Source organism: Salvelinus sp. IW2-2015, linkage group LG23, assembly GCF_002910315.2.
Source record: "Salvelinus sp. IW2-2015 linkage group LG23, ASM291031v2, whole genome shotgun sequence".
Classification (NCBI taxonomy): domain Eukaryota; kingdom Metazoa; phylum Chordata; class Actinopteri; order Salmoniformes; family Salmonidae; genus Salvelinus; species Salvelinus sp. IW2-2015.
In genome coordinates, this window is record NC_036863.1 from 18849927 (window position 1) to 18872820 (window position 22894).

The 22894-nt window shown below is 44.2% G+C and overlaps 1 protein-coding gene across 1 annotated transcript in view; it reads right to left on the reverse strand.

Moving 5' to 3' along the window:
• Window positions 1–335: 335 nt before the first annotated feature.
• vps37d (VPS37D subunit of ESCRT-I) overlaps window positions 336–22894 on the reverse strand; it is a 47789-nt gene continuing 25230 nt past the window's right edge. The window contains exons 3-4 of the mRNA XM_023968712.2: window positions 6885–6967; window positions 336–1084 (exon numbers count right to left, since the gene is read on the reverse strand). Coding sequence (XP_023824480.1) covers window positions 554–1084; window positions 6885–6967 — 614 coding nt within the window. The 3' untranslated portion in view covers window positions 336–553. The remainder of the gene's footprint in view (window positions 1085–6884; window positions 6968–22894) is intronic.

The following is a 22894-nucleotide window of genomic DNA, read 5'->3' on the forward strand; positions in this document are numbered from 1 at the left end:
TTTGTGTTGCAATTTCAGAAAGATGGCTTGGAAATGGTTCCAAAGCTGCATAAATATGACTGTTTTGCTCGGATCTAACTATGAAACAAGTAACAACAAGGATTTAGGTTAATAATAAAAACCATGATTTGGACTTTATTGATCATCAGCAAAACGACACCAGGCCATTTCATAGAAACCTTGCAATTCTCAGTCGGATGGATGGACAATGGGGTCCTTTATGACAAGCTGGAGACACTAGTCCATCTGTGACATTTCCTTATCATAGCTGTGCTTTACAACCCTGTGACGCCCTGGAAGTGTAACATTCAAATAAAAATGAAAACCATGCCCTGTTTCTCCTTCATTTACTCCCTTGCTTTCAACTAAACTTATTCCGTGCTTTATGGCTTCTGGTTATATCCCATTTTAGGTATGTTTACGTTTTGTGTCATGGATGGCGAACATGTTTCAGATCAATTCCACAAACGCTTCAAAAGCCATCTTTGCGTGCATGAGTCTGGTAGCCACTGTTTGGTTCCATGTCTAGAGACCTCTAGGGCCCATGCCTCTGTTATCGGTATGGAGGCTCAGGCTGGTGAGGGGCGGGTCTATAGAGCTGCTGTAACCGCATCGGTCTGGTTGACCAGCCTCCGGGTAACTGTCCAATGACCCGTAGGTTCACAGGATGCCCATGTCCAGAGAGCGGGGTACTGGGGCTCAGGATTTGGGTCTGGCCCGGCTGGGAGTCCAGCGGAGGTAGACTGGTGTGGGTCGGGGCAGATGGTGAGGTGGTGGAGGATGGTGGCAGGGGGAAGTGGGGAAGCAGGATGGCGGGGGTGAGGCCGTAGCGGAGCTGGAAGACCCGGGGCGGGCCCTGGGCCATGAAGCCGTTGGTCCGCTGGGGTTCCGGGTTCTCGTCCCGAATCTTGTCCTCTCGCTCCTCTGGCTTTTTGGGTTTGCTGGAATTCCGTTTTGCTCGGTTGAACTCCTGGATTTTCTCGGCCTGAGCACGGCGGATGTGGTAGCTCTTCCTGGAGCTTTGGAAGGAGTCCAGAAACCCCTCCAGGGGCACGTTCCCCTCCATGAACTTCTCCAGGAGGTCCTGCAAATCAGAGGCCCACAAATAAACGGGTATCAGAAGACAGGAATTCAAACAAAAGGATTCCCAACCCCTMGGAACAGTTCAAACACAGCCCCACATGTAAACGTAGATTTCACATTAACTTATGTTTTTCCATTAATACAGTGTTCACCACACTTCCACTGGAACAGCCCTAGAATGATTGTAATCAGTCTGACTGGCAACTGTGCCCCCAGTGATGGGGAGCAGGTGGAAGACCCATCTAGCCCAGTATGGGGGGAGTGAATAATTCATGACAGTCTAGTATGCACGCACAGCCCACCTCCCCAAACACTCTAACCTCTGTCTGAGCACAGCCAATGGAAATTACTCAATTAACAGGCAGCTACTGGCTACGCACACAAAAAAGGCTTGGGTCATTACTGTGTCTCTTCCATATCGGATCAGCGCAAATGGTCCCCACAGTACCACCATAATTGCCCTGAACACTGTTTCTTTCTTCACAGTTGCCAGCTGTAGAGGGCTTGACATAATCAACACTATGATATTACCTTCAGCCTCTGGGGCTGAAATCTGGCGTCTTCAACAGGGAGCCGCCAAAGATAGTGCGGCGATACATAAAACCAAATGGTGTTAGAAGGCTGGAACACGCAAAAGGTCCCACCCTTAATGCCATACGTTAGAGAAATTGTGTGAAATCCATCTCATAAACAAATGGGCTGAGGGTCGTCTATTTTTGAGAGACCCATGTTTTTTCAGTGCTGGCTAAGAGCCATCACTCAACACAGTCCTATTATAATGAGGGTCACCCAATCAATCAGGCTGACTGCTGCCCTAACAACTTTGAGTCATGGAGCCATCAATCGGGGTTGTATGAGGTGGAGGAAACACAGTTTATTTAAGTCTGTGAGCTGGACAGCCTTGCATGGATAAATCAAAACTGTTGGAAGGATTGTGTGTGGGGGGTAGTCTCTGGAAGTAAGCCTTTCTCTTGATGGGAATGTGCTGTATAGGACTGTAGTCTGTTCACAGTTATGCATTCGGTCACCTACTTAAAGGGTTTGTGAAATGAAGGATTACAAGGACCACTTGCTAATGGATCAAGCTCAATAAATGTGTTGCGCCATGTGTTCCTCGCCAAATAAAAATGTTTTATCACCTAGGACAGTACGAGGGCGGATTAAATGTGTCGACGTTGCACAAATTGTTTGGTAAAAAATAACCTTTCACACAAGGGTAAAAACATACCGGTATGTGCCCAGCAAACTTGACCCCGTGATTCCATTTCCATTGGCCCTGTGCYGTTGGCACGGTGTGCACAGGCTAGCCCACCAAGCCTAGCTACTTCATAATATAGAGGCAGAGGCTCATTGGAATATTTTGGGATGTGGTTTGCGCACAGTTCTTTTTGTGCAACCATTACTGAGAGTGTTCTGTTGTGTGACGCCAAAAATATTTGATCTTGTACACTGTCAACATTGAAGTCTTTATAAAGACAAAGATGGAATCCGCAGTAGGGGGAAATTGCCCCACCTCCGTGATTGTTTTTTTTTGTCAAGCTGAGGAGCGTCGTGCAGCATGGTAAAAAAAAATGCAGTATGCTCTTCTAGCACACGTGCAATGATTTCCGAGGTGAAAAAAAAGTGTTGTTTGCAGTAACTTTCTTTGTTGTTGTGATATTGCAAATGGATGTGGCAGTTTCACCATTTAAGGATTCCAGCTTTAAGTACATGTGACATATTAGACTTAACAGTTTCTCTAATAAAATGTATGAATGAAAGCAACAACTTGGTTGTCTTTGCTAAATACCTTAAAGCTGGAAACATTAAGATGGGCTAGCCACATCTGTTTGCGATATTACAAGAACAAATAAGTTACTGAAAACAACATAGGCCATATCCGAATACCCATACTAGCATACTACATACTTAAACTGCATAATATGTACTCATTGTCGCATACTATTTAGCACGTACCATTTAGTAAAAAGTATGCAGTATGCCACGGCTGCAACCAACGCAGTAGCGGCTCCTGACTGGCTGAGTAAAGGTGTGTCGCAGAGTGCGGGTGGATTTTTCAAAATTCCAGACGTGCATAGCATTAACCAGCCTGATAATAGCTCATTTCCAATTCAATTAATTTATCTAAACTCTGAATAGAATAGGAATGTAGTTATAGGCCCTACTCAGGCAAGTTATAGGCAGACTATCACATTCGACATATACCGTAGCCCATCTATCCTATTTAAAATGGACTGACGACAGAAACAGATAATTTGGTTCAATTTCAATATTTATTAGTGAAACCATAGTCCTGTAACATACAGTACCAGTCAAACGTTTGGACACCAACTCATTCCAAGGTTTTTCTTTATTTTTACTATATTCTAGTGGACATCAAAACTATGAAATAACACATATGGAATCATCATAAAAATATATTTTTGATTTTAGATTCTTCAAAGTAGCCACCCTTTGCCTTGATGACAGCTTTGCACACTCTTGGCTTTATCTCAATAGTAAAAATAAAGAAAACCCCTGGAATGAGTAGGTGTGTCCAAACTTTTGACTGTAACTGTATATAAATGAAATCAAATATCCTAGTACACATAAAACCTTTTAATGTTAAAATCGAAAGGCTATTGCACAGAAAAACGTAGACCGTCTGCTGCATCGCAATTTCAGAAACGCCGGACAGCAACATAAAACTAACACGGAACCCAAACCGGCTGCGCGCGTGCGCTATCGTGCATACATTTATTTTGTACCCCTACACCAAACGCGATCACGACACGCAGGTTAAAATATCAAAACAAACTCTGAACCAATTACATTAATTTGGGGACAGGTCGAAAAACATTAAACATGTATGGCAATTCAGCTAGTTAGCTTACATTTGCTAGCTAATTTGTCCTATTTAATTAGCTTGCTGTTGCTAGCTAATTTGTCCTGGGATAGAAACATTGAGTTATTTTACCTGAAATGCACAAGGTCCTCTACTCCGACAATTAATCCACACATAAAACGGCCAACTGAATCGTTTCTAGTCATCTCTCCTCCATCCAGGCTTTTTCATCTTTGAACTTATATGGTGATCGCATCTAAACTTTCATAGTATTACCACGACCACCGGCAAAACAGTACGTCTTTCAATCACCCACGTGGGTATAACCATTGAGGAGATGGCACGTGGGTACCTGCTTCTATAAACCAATGAGGAGATGGGAGAGGCAGGACTTTCAGCTCGATCTGCATCAGAAATAGAAAGGAGTTCTATTTTAGCCCTTGGCATCGCAGACGCTCGTTGAAAAACATGAATTGAATAACATGGATTTCTAAATTTTTATTTTGCAACGCTCGCGCACCCGACGTGTCCGGTCTGGTCAGCATGTAAAGCACTGATAATTGGGAACGAGATCAGACTGACTGCTGAAGCTTGATCCATACTTAAATAATTAAATAGGTAGCCTAGCCTACAAAACTAAAACAAACAATATCAAAATCAAAGGTCTGATTAACATCAATAACGCAGCCACACCCAGAGTCCCCGTTGCCAACACATTCAGAAATCAAAATATGGTTTATTATTTAGTTTTAAAGCTCTGACAAAGGCCAAGCTAACAAGAAACACTTTTCAATGAGAAAACAAAAAGCATACGATGCAATTATCTTGTTAATTTGAAGGAGAACAAAAACTACTTGGCCTACTATTGAACACCACCGCAGAAACATRGCTATTCGGCACCATTTAAGTAGGCTAGTTGTATTGTTTGGCTACTTGAAGAGAACTAAGGACTATTACTCGCAGCCCACCTCTTCCAATGCGGATATGCCAGATGAAGAGCCGAAATTAGCATAACATCCTGGCATTGAAGCATACTCATTTTTAGAAAATTCACATAATATGCAACATTTTTWTTTTCGCATACTGAAAATACGTCATGCATGATGGCGTTGTTTCCCGCTATTCGTTAATTTCGGTAGCGCATCCCCATATCTAATTGATCAGCTGTTGTCAAAGCCAAAAGTATTATGACATCCGTGCATTTTAAAGTATACTAGATTTTCGAAATGTCACATACTATTAAACTTTATTTTTCCGCATACTTAAACGGCCTCCTATTTAGGATGCAAATATGGGTATTCGGACATTGCCATCGTTTTCCCCCTTGGACATCATTGCAATGCACGCGCATTGGAGCCAATGTGGAGCCGATAAGCAAAGTTGCATCAGCCCAATGTAGGCAGCCTATACATTTCAGACCGCATTGGGCCCACGTCGTGCCAATGTGGGCATGTTTGCTGGGTAGTGTATAGGTTGTAGTATCGAGCTGAAAGTACACTGAACAAAAATATAAACGCAACATGCAACAATTTAAAATACTTTACTGAGTTACAGTCATATAAGGAAATCAGTCAATTGAAATCAATTCATTCATCTATGGACTGGGCAGGGTCGCAGCCATGGGTGGGCATAGCCCCCCCACTTGAGAGCCAGGTCCACCCATTCATTAGTCCCTAATCTATGGATTTCACATGAATGGGAATACAGATATGCATCTATTGGTCACAGCTACCTTTTTTTTTAAAGGTAGGGGCGTGGATCAGAAAACCAGTCAGTATCTGGTGTGACCACCATTTGCCTCATGCAGCGTGACACATCTCCTTCACATAGACTTGATCAGAGAAATAAGCTTTTAGAGAATATTTCTGGGATCTTTTATWTTAGCTTGTGAAACATGGGACCAACACTTTACATATTGCATTTATATTTTTGTTGAGTGTAGATATATCAAATTGAAGCTTTAGGTTACTGAGGTATTTACATCTTTCAGTAAACCGTGACGGTTAACCTGCAGTACACATTAAAAAGTAGCTGAATATACACATTTATGTAAATGTAGGCACATGCTATAATTCATCAAAGGTAGGCCTATATCTGTAAATCCACCCAACCATGTCAGTGTTTGAGTGTTACATTTCCCAGCACTGTAAACATTATCAATATTCCCTGTCTTCCTTCACGCACAGGTATTTGCGGAATATCACACGTACTAAGATGAAGCGTTAGGGGGGGGTTCTGTGCTATGGCTCATGGTAAAGACCCTTGAGCAGGCTGTGTGGAATACAGAGCGTTATTAATGAAATGTGATGTGGACATACAGTATAGGCTAGGCTATGGGGGTTGGGGGAGTCCTTTCATTCTGGAGAGAGACAACTGAGAGCTGTCACATGACTCCTGCTCCATTGTGGCTACCCGGTTTCTCTTGGGATGCATGGGCTGTCGATTGATTTGAACAGTGATTACACTATTGCTCAGTCTAGGTGGACATTTTTGGAAATGGAGCGGATCATCCCCATGTATGGATTTCTGTTAACTGTCTGGTTGTCAATAACATTGTGTGTTTAATGCGCAAATTAACATTTGAAAGACCCTGTTCTTTTGAAATCAAAAGGTCTAGGCAAATGCTCTCTTTCAAACTGTAGACATTTCTATTGAAATCGTGACCAGATAGATGTAGTATAGTGCACAGAAAACATTTTTTATTTTTTTTAAATCTCACTTGAAAAAGGCAACCAGTACAGTGTGGATCATAACTCCTGCATTCTTGAATACTCAAGTGTGCATGAGTTTCATGGACTATTCCTAGAATAAGCAGTAATCTGTCCATCTTTACCGGAGTGCAGAATGAACAAAAGTGGCCTGGCTGTTGACTGGCATGGAGGCTTTTCAATTATACTACACTAGTGCTGACAATGCAAAGAACACACTCAGTTGTTTATGCTAAGACTAAACATTAGAGTTCAGGCTTTGGATTTACCTCAGACTGTTCCTCAGCACGCGCCACATCTTCCTGGAGAAGATTCTGTGCTGTCTGGAGGCTGTGCTTCTGTATGTCGGCCTCTGCAAGGACAAAGAAACATAATTTATTCACAGGGAATGACAGTGACAGAGGGAACAGTTAAGAAAAAGAGCCTACCAAAACAGTGACTTATGACTAGCTCAAGACTGAGGGTGGTTTAGTCACTGAGAAACCAGGTGAGATTAAATCATTTAAAAACAAATATCCTTTCAGGGAATGAACATTATTTCAAAATCGGACCTCTGAAATGAAAATGGATGGCCCTGCCTCCAGCAAAATATATTTGACCTAAACCCTCTCTGAATGCTTGAAAATAAAACAAGTGACCCTCCTCTATACCCCAAAATAATAATTTCAACWAAATGGATTGCAGAGAACATGTCTACCGTTTACCCTCACTTGTTGGACAGACCAGAGCCTTAAATATGCAGATTTAGAAACGGTTCTTCGTACTGTAAGCATTACATGGCACCGCAGGAATTCTGATACACAGGGCTGCAGGCCAGAAGGTTGTGGCTCATGGTAAAGATCCTTGAGCAGGCTGTGTGGAATACAGAGCGTTATTAATGAAATGTGATGTGGACATACAGTATAGGCTAGGCTATGGGGGTTGGGGGAGTCCTTTCATTCTGGAGAGAGACAACTGAGAGCTGTCACATGACTCCTGCTCCATTGTGGCTCCCCGGTTTCTCATGGGATGCATGGGCTGTCGATTGATTAAATCTGAGACATCATTAGGAATCTGGGAATGGTACTTTGAAAAGTTAGGCCTACCTTAACCAAATGAGAGAAGGTCACAAGTGATTCCCTAAAAGCTATCTGGGTTTAAACCTCTTCTATTTTACAGAAAGTCAATCAATCAATCACATTTATTTATAAAGCCCTTTTTACATCAGCAGATGTCATAAAATGCTTATACAGAAACCCCAAACCGCAAGCAATGCAGATGTAGAAGCACGGTGGCTAGGAAAAACTCCCTAGAAAGGCAGGAACCTAGGAAGAAACCTAGAGAGGAACCAGGCTCTGAGGGGTGGCTGAAGTGAATAGCTTAATCAATTGCTAGTGACATAATTAAATTTTTTCCCAAGCAAAGTCAGCCTCTGAATGTCTAAGACACGAAACAACGATATCCCAATATGCATCGGAATCACATCTTTCCCGGGTATTTTACAGCTTGTTTCGCAAACCAAAGCACTGTTATAGATCACATTATACACTGAGTGTGAAAAACGTACTTGTTAAATTACTTGTTAAATCTACTTCAATCAGTGTGATGGGCACACATCGATATATAGCTTAGCAACTAATTCTAAAACCCCTGAGAAATATTTAAATTTCATCAATTACAAATTACATGCCCATCCCCTGGACTGAAATTGAAAAAGTATGACCCTTCCCCATTTTCTTCCAGGTATCCATTCTGTACATTTTGATCCGTCCATTAAGGGGTCTACACGATTAACGTGCGTAGATCTACAGTACATGCATGCATGTTCGTGGGTGGAGTCGTTCCCCAGAGAGGAAGTCCGCCTTGTGTAGTGTATATCCACTAGGGGCTTAGGGAACCAGAGAAGCTACCAAGCAAGAGGAGCCGAGGAACTCTTTTTCAATCTAGCTAGCGACGACGTTTGAACTTCCGGATCCGGTGTTATATGCCTGTTTACAAATGCTAGCTACATGTCAGGCTAGTCTGGTGTTCAATGCTTTACGATACAACTTTTTAGCCACAGAAGCAAACATGTCTCTTTTTGAATTGCTTTTGCTAGAGCTTGAACAGCAAGAGATTGAACTGCTATTACTACTCAGGAGAAGAAGAAGAAGAAAGAAAAAACTGAGAAAATGGAGAATACACGTCTCTTGTACAACCTATGCAAAGCATTGACAAGGAAAGACATGTTCAATACTTTCATATGTCGGTTGCCAGATTTGACGACTTGCTTCAGCGGCTTTCCCCTTACATCTCGTACGAGAGAACTCACAGCTTGCCCGTAATTGCTGCACAAAGGCTGTGTGACCCTTTGGTTTTTGGCGAGTGGCAGCACACGGACAAGTATCACTGCAAGTTATAATTTATAAGCTAGGAATCTCAACAGTTTGTGCCATCATCACGGAAGTGTGCCAGGCTATCTGGCATGTCTTGAAAGATGATTCTTTTTGTTTATCCCTCCATAGCACAATGGGCAGAAATCTGCAGAGATTTTGGGGATCGTTGGAATTATCCGTATTGTGCAGGAGCTGTCGACGGAAAACATGTTCGGATCCAAGACCTGGCAAACTCGGGCAGCGATTACTACAAGGGCTTTTTCTCAATGGTCCTGATGGCAGTCTGCGATGCAAGGTACCGGCCATATCCAGTTAAGATACGCTAAATACATGCAACTATACACATATGATGTGAAAATAGTACCAATATATACGTTGCAATGATATGTCTCACATGAAAGTGATCTGGTATCTCAATAAGAGGATGGGGGCCTATGTCCAAAGCATACAGTTGAAGTTGGAAGTTTACATACACTTAGGTTGGAGTCAGTAAAACTTGTTTTTCAACCACTCCACAAATGTCTTGTTAACAAACTATAGTTTTGGCAAGTCGGTTAGGACATCTACTTTGTGCATGACACAAGTCATTTTTCCAACAATTGTTTACAGACAGATTATTTCATTTATAATTCACTGTATCACAATTCCAGTGGGTCAGACATTTACATACACTAAGTTGACTGTGCCTGTAAACAGCTTGGAAAATTCCAGAAAATTATGTCATGGCTTAAGAAGCTTCTGATAGGCTAATTGACATAATTTGAGTCAATTGGAGGTGTACATGTGGATGTATTTCAAGGCATACCTTCAAACTCAGTGCCTCTTTGCTTGACATCATGGGAAATTCAAAAGAAATCAGCCAAGTATGGTTCACAAGTATGGTTCATCCTTGGGAGCATTTTCCAAACGCCTGAAGGTACCACGTTCATCTGTACAAACAATAGTACGCAAGTATAAACACCATTGGACCACGCAGCCGTCATACCGGTCAGGAAGGAGACGCGTTCTGTCTCCTAGAGATGAACGTACTTTGGTGCGAAAAGTGCAAATCAATCCAAGAACAACAGCAAAGGACCTTGTGAAGATGCTGGAGGAAACAGGTACAAAACTATCTATATCCATAGTAAAATGAGTCCTATATCGACATAACCTGAAAGGCCGCTCAGCAAGGAAGAAGCCACTGCTCCAAAACCGCCATAAAGAAAAGCCAGACTACGGTTTGCAACTGCACATGGGGACAAAGATCATACTTTCTGGAGAAATGTCCTCTGGTCTGATGAAACAAAAATAGAACAGTTTGGCCATAATGACCATTGTTATGTTTGGAGGAAAAAGGGGGAGGCTTGCAAGCCGAAGAACACCATCCCAACCGTGAAGCACCGGGGTGGCAGCATCATGTTGTGAGGGTGCTTTGCTGCAGGAGGGTATGGTGCACTTCACAAAATAGATGGCATCATGAGGTAGGAAAAGTATGTGGATATATTGAAGCAACATCTCAAGACATCAGTCAGGAAGTTAAAGCTTGGTCGCAAATGGGTCTTCCAAATGGACAATGACCCCAACCATACTTCCAAAGTTGTGGCAAAATGGCTTAGGGACAACAAAGTCAAGGTATTATGGTGGCCATCACAAAGCCCTGGCCTCAATCCTATAGAAAATCTGTGAACAGAACTGAAAAAGCGTGTGCGAGCAAGGAGGCCTACAAACCTGACTCAGTTACACCAGCTCTGTCAGGAGGAATGGGCCAAAATTGGGAAGCTTGTGGAAGGCTACCCAAAACTTTTGACACAAGTTAAACAATTTAAAGGCAATGCTACCAAATACTAATTGAGTGTATGTAAACTTCTGACCCACTGGGAATGTGTTGAAATAAATAAAAGCTGAAATAAATCATTCTCTCTACTATTATTCTGACATTTCACATTCTTAAAATAAAGTGATGATCCTAACTGACCTAAGACAGGGTATTTTTACTAGGATTAAATGTCAGGAACTGTGAAAAACTGAGTTTAAATGTATTTGGCTAACAGGCTGACCAGACCGGAAAATCGCAAAATAAATTTTGAAATCTATGTTTTTCAATTATTGCACCCACACTGCTCGTGCTCGTCAARGAGCGTCTGCGTTGCAAGGGCTAAAATTGAAGTCATTCCTATTTCTGAAAGTCCTGCCTCTCCCATCTCCTCATTGGTTTATAGAACCAGGTACCCACGTGCCATTTCCTCATTGGTTATACCCACYTGGGTGATTGAAAGACGAAATGTTTTATGCCGGTTGTCGTGGTAAAAGTGTAGATGCCAATCACCATATAAGTTTAAAGATGAAAAAGCCTGGAAGGAGGAGAGATGACTAGAAACGATTCGGTTGGCCGTTTTATGTGTGGATTAATTGTCGGGGTAGAAGACCTTGTGCATTTCAGGTAAAATAACAACTCAATGTTTATATCCCAGGACAAATTAGCTAGCAACAGCAAGCTAGCTAAATAGGACAATTTATCTAGCAAGTGCAAGCTAACTAGCCATACATGTTTAATGCTTTTCAACCTGGCCCCAAATGAATGTAATTGGTTCAGAGTTTGTTTTGATATTTTAACCTGCGTGTAGTGATCGCGTTTGGTGTAGGGGGACAAATAAATGTATGCACGATAGTGCACGATGGCGCACGCGCACAGCKGGTTTGGGTTCCGTGTAAGGTGTATGTAAACTTCCAACTTCAACTGTATCTACTGTACTCTATACCATCTACTGCATATTGCCTATGCTGTTCGGCCATCGCTCATCCATATATTTATATGTACATATTCTTATTAATTCCTTTACACTGGTGTGTATAAGGTAGTTGTTGTGAAATTGTTAGATTACTTGTTAGATTTTACTGCAAGGTTGGAACTAGAAGCACAAGCATTTCGCTACACTCGCATTAACATCTGCTAACCATGTGTATGTGACCAATACATTTTTGGGGGGATTTGATATCATGTACAAAGCAGTACAACTTTACTGTACTGCACAAAAATCCCCAGTAAATTACCCACCACCCTAATGTATGTATGAATGAGAAAGAAAAAAAGCACACAACAGTTTTTGCGGTGAGACAAACAGGAGACGTTGATCAGGAATAGACATCATCCATTGTACCATGACATCGTAGACGGCCTTTGCTGGACTCTGTTGCTGTTTCTGTAACTCCTGGTGCAGTTTATTTAAGTCATCCACCCACTGCATAATGTCAGTGTCCAAAGGATCCTCAGCTGTCTTTCTCGGAGAGATGGGTCAGGGAGATGGGGTGGAGGTTGATGGAGTTGCATGGCAGAGGGCACAGGTGCGCCTGGACAGTGGGTTGGGTGTTTGTGAGAAGGGCCTAGGTGTTGGAGAGAGGTGCCGGACAGGTGATGAACCAGGCTGGGGAGATGATGAATCAAGGGGCGATGAACCACCTGTAGATGGGCCCTCATCTCCATCTCTGGACTGTCCAAAACATCACCCACATCCAACAAGAACAAGCACATGGCGAATACATTAGAATACAATGCAAGCAATCTTAAAATATCTCCATGGGCTCCATGGAGTTAAAATGGATTTCATAAACCTCTCAATCTAATTAACACACACAACACACGTCTGTTTTCTGATGTTTGAACTTGCCATCATTATTATAACACAAGCACTGAATATTTCCCACTCACAGTTTCCCGCATCCAGAAAAGAGCTGATGTCATATGTTCTAACTAGGTCTGCTAAACATAAGATCACAAACACCCACACACATAATGTACAAAAGGACTCGGTTGCATAACGACTACATACTGTATCTGGCATATCGGTGTCTGTCTGTTGATGTTTCACGTGAACACAAAGCCAATCTAGTTGTCTGAGAATCGGTGGGACATACACCACCAGCAGCCCCACTCCTCTTGCCAAATTCACTTTTCAGATTGTGAACATACCAGTTCCGAATCTTTCTACATGTTTCTTTGATATCAGTATCGGTGTTCAAATTTCYTGATATCTCCCTCCAGCTGTTGACTTTTGCTGGCTTGTCCGAATATAACCGCATCGAAGGGTTGTAAAGGTTCTCCTATTGTCTCATCGGCTCGCACAGACGCTCCTCCAAACTGGACATAGACAAAATTGCACTTAGCAAATCTCAAATAAAAAAGGAAGCTTGCAAGTAGTAGAAGCAAAGTAGCAGACCATCTGTTCTGTGTTTACACCAGAAGGGATACCGGAAAATATATGACGTAGACACAGGGGCGGGGACTTACATTGCAAAACCAACTTAATACTGCCCCTCAGTATTCGCAAGGAATGATACGTCGGGTCTCAATTTCCAGGTATTACAAGGAACTGCCTCTTTTGTGGCGCAAAACGACATTGCAACACTGCGCTACGTCCTGTTGGCCCTGTTTGCGTATTGTCTGTAGTCCCCTTTAGGGGTGTGTGAAGGGCTGGGGAGCTGTAAATGTTACCTGTGAGTAAACATTTAAAAACATTGAGGTTTGCTCAAATTAAGAAAAGCCTCTAGCTCTTCTCTCTCAGCCTGTCAACACGAGAAAGAGGCATCCTCACACAGCAAGGCTCCACTTCCATTGAATAATGTTTGCAGTGTCATCGGTAGGCCCCGGGGCAGGGGAATAAGGCAAACACAATCTATTAGCTCAACCCAGCTGATGAAAAATGGGGGCTTGTCCCTTGACGTGTAGCTTTGCTGTTACTATGGAAACGTGTCATCATATTAACGTGCCCTCATTTGTTTACGGCCGCAGGGTAGTAAGTGGCCCAGGCAAGTTGGCCAGCGTAACCGTGGAGCTAAGAAAGGTCACGGTGATGACACTATCTTTCTGCACCACAGAGAGAAGCCCCCACCCTTGTATCTAGACAGATGGAGCTAAAAATGCAAGATATGCAAAGACCAGCCCAACAGCTGTGGCAAACAGGCCTACTGTTATTCAGAAAATGCATAATAGCTAATTGTACACAGATCTCCTTGTTTGTCCAGCCAATTAGTGGTGTTTTCAGCATAGTTTTAGTTGAACATGTCTCCACAAGATGTTCCCTTTAACATGTCACTTCAGTTGACCTGTGATAATGGATTTTAGCATGCTAATGATTTATACAGAGCACCACAGGCAGTGTTCACACAAAAACAACAAACCATAGTAAACATTCCAATAACAAGCCCATGACAACTCTGTACCTACGCCTCCGTTCATGTCTCCATTGCCTGAACATGAATAATCCAAACCAACATTAAGGCCTCTTCTGGCAAGAGCTGTGTGAACATGTATCTCCAAATGCGTGAGAACCATGCATGTGGGAAATGGTGGGGTGAGGCGTGTCACGTGCATGACCCTGTGCTACAGATGTTGGGGTGTAATGGGAGGAGACATCAAAACACTACAGGAGCAGCTGCATGTGACCTACATTGAGGGCAGAAATAATTCAGCAGGCCTGAAGGGTAACTGGCTAACACAATAGCACTAGCGGTAGCGGGTCCACCTCTGGGGGAAATGGTGTAGGGGGGGAGCAACACCACCCCCAACCTCTGGGAGTGGCGGTTGGCGTGCTGACACCCACAGKAGAGGATTTAGGATTTTGCACATTTGAAAAGGTCTGTTCTCCAAGCAAGCCAACAGAAAGAAGACCGATTTTATGATTGCACTGCAGCTGACATTGTCTCTTGTCAATGGCTATTAGATAGCATTACTGCTGACTGGTATGCCTGCAGCACTGCATATAGACACCAATGCAAGGACCAGGCTGTATCACATTTGGCTGTAATTGGGAGTCCCATWGTGCGGCGCACAARTGGCCCAGCGTCGTCCTGGTTTGGCCGGGGTAGGCCGTCATTGTAAATAAGAATGTGTTCTTAACTGACTTGCTGTCACGATCGTTTGAAGCATACTCGGACCAACGTGCAGCGTGATCTGGGTTCCACATCTTTATTTAGTGAAACGCACAAAACAATAAAGCAAGAACGAAACGTGATGACAATGGAGTGCTGACATATAACTACCCATAAACAATATCCCACCAAACACAGGTGGAAAAATGCTACTTAAATATGATCCCCAATTAGAGACAACGATAGCTAGCTGCCTCTAATTGGGAATCATACCAAATCAAATCAAATGTATTTATATAGCCCTTCGTACATCAGCTAATATCTCGAAGTGCTGTACAGAAACCCAGCCTAAAACCCCAAACAGCAAGCGATGCAGGTGTAGAAGCACGGTGGCTAGGAAAAACTCCCTAGAAAGGCCTCTCCAGTACGCCTTCACAGCCCAGTACGTCCTGTGCCAACGCCTCGTAGTCACTGTGCGAAGTGTGTTAAAGTTCCGGTACAATTGATGCCGGCTATACGCACCAGGTCTCCAGTGCGCCTTCACAGCCCAGTACGTCCTGTGCCAGCTCCACACACCAGGCCTCCAGTGCGCCAACATAGAAAACACCAACATAGAAAACAAAACTAGAACCCCACATAGAAAATATAAACTAGACTAACCCCACAGTCACGCCCTGACCTACTCTACCATAGAAAATAAGGACTCTATGGTCAGGACGTGACAGTATCCCCCCCCAAAGGTGTGGACTCCGGCCGCAAAACCTGAAACTAAAAGGGAGGGTTGGGGGAGTGTCTAGTGTCGGTGGCGGCTCTGGTGCAGGACGAAGAACCCTCTCATCCCGTGGATCCGCTAGCATCGGAGGCGGCTCTGGTGCGGGACGAAGAACCCGCTCATCCCGCGGATCAACCATCTTTGGTGGTGGCTCTGGTGCGGGCCGAAGAACCCGCTCATCCTGCGGATCCAGCCATGGACCCAGGCTGAACACTGTGCCTGGACTGGACCTAGATGCCGAGGAAGGCTCCTGCCATGGAGCGGGACTGGACACCGGCCCTGGCCTGGACATCGGTGCAGAGGAAGACTCCTGCCATGGAGCTGTACTGGACGCCGTGTTTGGACTGGACATCGGCGCAGAGGAAGGTTCCTGCCTTGTAGCTGGACTGGACGCCGTGCTCGGACTGGGCATCGGCGCAGAGGAAGGCTCCTGCCCTGGAGCTGGAGGTTCTAGACCGTGGACCGTCGCAGGAGGTTCCGGACAGTGGACCGTCGCAGGAGATTCCGGACCGTGGACCGTCTCAGGAGGTTCCGGACTGTGGACCGTCGTTGGAGGTTCCGGACTGTGAAACGTCGCCAGAAGCTCTGGACTGTGAACCGTCGCCGGAAGCTCTGAACTGGGACTCATCACCGGAAGCTCTGGACTGGGAACCGTCACCGGAAGCTCTGGACTGGGGATCGTCGCCGGAAGCTCTGGACTGGGAACCGTCGTCTGGAAGCTCTGGACTGGGAACTGTCGCCGGAAGCTCTGGACTGGGGAAACGCACTGGAGGCCTGATGCGTGGGGCCGGCACAGGTGGCACCGGACTGGTGACACACACCTCAGGGCGAGTGCGGGGAGCAGGCACAGGATGTACCGGACTGGGGAGGCGCACTGGAGGCCTGGTGCGTGGAGCTGGCACAGAACTAGAACCCCACATAGAAAATATAAACTAGACTAACCCTCCAGTCACGCCCTGACCTACTCCACCATAGAAAATAAGGACTCTCTATGGTCAGGACGTGACACTTGCCTAGGTAAATAAAGGTTAAATAAAAATAAAAGGACATGTGTCCACAGGAATGTCCTTTTCCAATGGTAGTGTCCTGTCAAATTAATATGGGAATTCATATTAAGACGTCTAACGTGGAAGATCATACTGTTGTATACTGATGCTACGCAAATAGGTCATAATATCACAGGTGGGGTGTCGCAGGGTTTGGTGTATTAGAGCCCTCAAAATTAGCCAGTGGGTCAGCAGTAAATTATAACTCTGCAGGACCCTGGCCCGGTTTAGATGCCTACAGAGCACAACATGTCTTCTCTCTCAAATTAGGTCAGGATGAAAAAGACAAAGCACGCAAGCTCCTAGACCATTTTATTCAGCGAAATGAAAGCCCTCTCCCCCAGACACATGCACACACTCTTCCTGACATAACAGTGGGTGTTCTCTTTGGTATGTGGAGATACTGTAAATACTGCGGTCTGCTGCTGCTCCTCTTGAATGGGGATGATAAAATGAGCTTGATGGGCTTCACACAAAGAGACACACAGTGATGTTTCCTGAATGTGTCACCCTGTCTCTTTGCAATGTTTCAAGCTTTTTATAACATAAAGGCACTGTGGTGACATCTGCTATGCCTCCCTCTGACAAGTTTGGTAGAGTTCCCAGAAATCTTTTAGGATGTAGATGAGGCGGATAAAATGCATACCTGGGGCCTCATTTATAAACAGTACGTACAGTTGTAGTCAGAAGTTTACATACACCTTAGCCAAATACACGTGAACTCAGTTTTTCACAATTCCTGACATTTAATCCCAGTAAAAATTCCCTGTCTTAGGTCAGTTAGGATCACCACTTTATTTCAAGAATGTAAAATGTCAGAATAATAATAGAGAGAATGATTTATTTCAGCTTTTATTTCTTTCATCACATTCCTAGTGGGTCAGAAGTTCACATACACTCAATTACTTTTTGATAGCATTGCCTTTAAATTGTTTAACTTGTGTCAAACGTTTCGGGAAGCCTTCCACAAGCTTCCCACAACAAGTTGGGCCAATTTTGGCCCATTCCTCCTGACAGAGCTGGTGTAACTGAGTCAGGTTTGTAGGCCTCCTTGCTCGCACACGCTTTTTCAGTTCTGTTCACAGATTTTCTATAGGATTGAGGCCAGGGCTTTGTGATGGCCACTCCAATACCTTGACTTTGTTGTCCCTAAGCCATTTTGCCACAACTTTGGAAGTATGCTTGGGGTCATTGTCCATTTGGAAGAACCATTTGCGACCAAACTTTAACTTCCTGACTGATGTCTTGAGATGTTGCTTCAATACATCCACATAATTTTCCTACCTCATGATGCCATCTATTTTGTGAAGTGCACCAGACTCTCCTGCAGCAAAGCACCCCCACAACATGATGCTGCCACCCCCATGCTTCACGGTTGGGATGATAGTCTGGCTTTTTTATGGCAGTTTTGGAGCAGTGGCTTCTTCCTTGCTGAGTGGCCTTTCAGGTTATGTTGATATGGGACTTGTTTTACTGTGGATATAGATACTTTTGTGCTTGTTTCCTCCAGCATCTTCACAAGGTCCTTTGCTGTTGTTCTGGAATTGATTTGCACTTTTCGCACCAAAGTACGTTCATCTCTAGGGGACAGAACGCGTCTCCTTCCTGAGCGGTGTGACGGCTGCGTGGTCCCATGGTGTTTATACTTGTGTACTATTGTTTGTACAGATGAACGTGGTACCTTCWYGTGTTTGGAAAATGCTCCCAAGGATGAACCAGACTTGTGGTGGTCTTGGCTGATTTCTTTTGATTTTCCCATGATGTCAAGCAAAGAGGCACTGAGTTTGAAGGTAGGCCTTGAAATACATCCACAGGTACACCTCCAATTGAGTCAAATTCTGTCAATTAGCCTATCAGAAGCTTCTAAAGCCATGACATCATTTTCTGCACTTTTCCAAGCTGTTTATCCGAAATGTCTTTTTGATACTGTCGCAAAGCTAACTAAAAAGCAGCATTCCCCAAGAGAGGATGGCTTTCACTTCATCAGTAATAAATTCATGAACTTCTTTGAGGAAAAGATCATGATCATCAGAAAGCAAATTACGGACTCCTCTTTAAATCTGCGTATTCCTCCAAAGCTCAGTTGTCCTGAGTCTGCACAACTCTGCCAGGACCTAGGATCAAGAGAGACACTCAAGTGTTTTAGTATTATATCTATTGACACAATGATGAAAATAATCATGGCCTCTGTAACGATTCTCCTCTTCGTCTGAGGAGGAGTAGGAAATATCYGACCAATGTGCAGCGTGGTAAGTGTCCATAATTAGATTTTTAATAAATCAACTGAACACTGAACAAAATAACAAAAGCACAAACAAACAAACAACCGAAACAGTTCTGTATGGTGAAACACAGACACAGAAAATAACTACCCACAACCCATAGTGGGAAAACAGGCTACCTAAGTATGATTCTCAATCAGAGACAACGATCGACAACTGCCTCTGACTGAGAACCATACTAGGCCAAACACATAGAAATATAACACACAGAACAAAACATAGAATAACAACATAGAATGCCCACCCCAACTCACGCCCTGACCAAACTAAAATAAAGACATAAAAAAGGAACTAAGGTCAGAACGTGACAGCCTCTAAACCTTCAAGCTGCATACTGGACCCTATTCCAACTAAACTACTGAAAGAGATGCTTCCTGTGCTTGGCCCTCCTATGTTGAACATAATAAACGGCTCTCTATCCACCGGATGTGTACCAAACTCACTAAAAGTGGCAGTAATAAAGCCTCTCTTGAAAAAGCCAAACCTTGACCCAGAAAATATAAAAAACTATCGGCCTATATCGAATCTTCCATTCCTCTCAAAACATTTTGAAAAAGCTGTTGCGCAGCAACTCACTGCCTTCCTGAAGACAAACAATGTATACGAAATGTCATGCAGTCTCGTTTTAGACCCCATCATAGCACTGAGACTGCACTTGTGAAGGTGGTAATTACCTTTTAATGGCGTCAGACCGAGGCTCTGCATCTGTCCTTGTGCTCCTAAACCTTAGTGCTGCTTTTTGATACCATCGATCACCACATTCTTTTGGAGAGATTGGAAACCCAAATTGGTCTACACGGACAAGTTCTGGCCTGGTTTAGATCTTATCTGTCGGAAAGATATCAGTTTGTCTCTGTGAATGGTTTGTCCTTGACAACAAACTGTACATTTTGGTCTTCCTCAAGGTTCCGTTTTAGGAACCTATTTTACATCTTGGGGATGTCATTCGAAAACATAATGTTAACATTCACTGCTATGCGGATGACACACAGCTGTACATTTCAATGAAACATGGTGAAGCCCCAAAATTGCCTCCCTAGAAGCCGTGTTTTAGACATAAGGAAGTGGATGGCTGCAAACTCGGACAACAAGATGCTTGTTCTAGTCCCAAGAAATAAAGAGTCTTCTGTTGAATCTGACAATTAATCTTGATAGTTGTACAGTCGTCTCAAATAAAACTGCGAAGGCCTCGGCGTCACTCTGGACCCTGATCTCTCTTTTCACGAACATATCAAGACGTTTCAAGGACAGCTTTTTTCCATCTACGTAACATTGCAAAAATCTGAAACTTTCTGTCCAAAAATTATGCAGAAAAATGTATCCATGCTTTTGTTAGGTTACATACTGCAATGCTCTACTTTCCGGCTACCCGGATAAAGCACTAAATAAACTTCAGTTAGTGCTAAATACGGCTGCTAGAATCCTGACTAGAACCCCAAAATTTGATCATATTACTCCAGTGCTAGCCTCCTACACTGGCTTCCTGTTAAGGCAAGGGCTGATTTCAAGGTTTACGCTAACCTACAAAGCATTATATGGGCTTGCTCCTACCTATCTTTCCGATTTGGTCCTGCCGTACATACCTACACGTACGCTACAGTCAGAAGACGCAGGCCTCCTAATTGTCCCTAAAATTTCTAAGCAAACAGTTGGAGGCAGGGCTTTCTCCTATAGAGCTCAATTTTTATGGAATGGTCTGCCTACCCATGTGAGAGACGCTGACTCGGTCTCACCCTTTAAGTCTTTACTGAAGACTCATCTCTTCAGTGGTCATATGATTGAGTGTAGTCTGGCCCAGGAGTGTGAAGGTGAACGGAAAGGCTCTGGAGCAACGAACCGCCCTTGCTGTCTCTGCCTGGCCGGTTCCCCTCTCTCCACTGGGAGTCTCTGCCTTTAACCTTATTACAGGGGCTGAGTCACTGGCTTACTGGTGCTCTTCCATGCCGTCCCTAGGAGGGGTGCGTCACTTGAGTGGGTTGAGTCGCTGACGTGATCTTCCTGTCTGGGTTGGCGCCCCCCCTGGGTTGGCCGTGGTGGAGATCTTTGTGGGCTTTACTCGGCCTTGTCTCAGGATGGTAAGTTGGTGGTTGAAGATATCCCTCTAGTGGTGTGGGGGCTGCTTTGGCAAAGTGGGTGGGGTTATATCCTGCCTGTTTGGCCCTGTCCGGGGGTATCATCGGATGGGGCCACAGTGTCTCCTGACCCCTCCTGTCTCAGCCTCCAGTATTTATGCTGCAGTAGGATATGTGTCGGGGGCTAGGGTCGTCTGTTATATCTGGAGTACTTCTCCTGTCTTATTCGGTGTCCTGTGTGAATTTAAGTATGCTCTCTCTAATTATCTCTTTCTCTCTTTCTTTCTCTCTCTCGGAGGACCGAGCCCTAGGACCATGCCTCAGGACTACCGGGCATGATGACTCCTTGCTGTCCCCAGTCCACCTGGCCGTGGTGCTGCTCCAGTTTCAACTTTCTGCCGCGCTATGGAATTCTGACCTGTTCACCGGACGTGCTACCTGTCCCAGACCTGCTGTTTTCAACTCTCTAGAGACAGCAGGAGCAGTAGAGATACTCTCAATGATCGGCTATGAAAAGCCAACTGACATTTACTCCTGAGTTCTGACTTGTTGCACCCTCGACAACTACTGTGATTATTATTATTTGACCATGCTGGTCATTTATGAACATTTGAACATCTTGGCCATGTTCTGTTTATAATCTCCACCCGGCACAGCCAGAAGAGGACTGGCCACCCCTCATAGCCTGGTTCCTCTCTAGGTTACTTCCTAGGTTTGGCCTTTCTAGGGAGTTTTTCCTAGCCACCGTGCTTCTACACCTGCATTGCTTGCTGTTTGGGTTTTAGGCTGTTTTCGAAGGCTATAAAATACATTGATTTGATTTTTTACAGGCACAGTCAACTTAGTGTATGTTAACTTCTGACCCACTGGAATTGTGATACAGTGAATTATAAGTGAAATAATTGTCTGTAAACAATTGTTGGAGAAATTACTTGTGTCATGCACAAAGTAGATGTCCAATCGACTTGCCAAAACTATAGTTTGTTAACAAGAAATTTGTGGAGTGGTTGAAAAACGAGTTTTAATGACTCCAACCTAAGTGTATGTAAACTTCCAACTTCAACTGTATTATATAACACTGCCTCAAAAAATAAAGGGAACACTTAAACAACACAATGTAACTCCAAGTCAATCACACTTCTGTGAAATCAAACTGTCCACTTAGGAAGCAACACTGATTGACAATAAATTTCACATGCTGTGCAAATGGAATAGACAAAGAGAAAAGGTGGAAATTATAGGCATTAGCAAGACACCCCCAATAAAGGAGTGGTTCTGCAGGTGGGTGACCACAGACCACTTCTCAGTTCTATGCTTCCTGGCTGATGTTTTGGTCACTTTGAATGCTGGCGGGTGCTTTCACTCTAATGGTAGCATGAGACAGAGTCTACAACCACACAAGTGGCTCAGGTAGTGCAGGTCATCCAGGATGGCACATCAATGCGAGCTGTGCAAGAAGGTTTGCTGTGGTCTGTCAGGTAGTGTCCAGAGCATGGAGCGCTACCAGGAGAACGCCGATACATCAGGAGACGTGAGAGAGGCGTAGAGAGGGCAACAACCCAGCAGCAAGGACGCTACCTCCGCCTTTGTGCAAGGAGGAGCACTGCCAGAGCCCTGCCAAAATGACCTCCCAGCAGGCCACAAATGTTGCATGTGTCTGCTCAAACGGGTCAGAAACCAGACTCCTATGAGGGTGGGGTATGAGGGCCCCGACGTCCCACAGGTGGGGGTTGTGCTTACAGCCCAACACCGTGCAGGACGTTTGGCATTTGCCAGAGAACACCAAGATTGGCAAATTCGCCACTGGCGCCGTGTGCTCTTCACAGATGAAAGCAGGTTCACACTGAGCACATGAGCACATGTGACAGACGTGACAGAGTCTGGAGACGCCGTGGAGAACGTTCTGCTG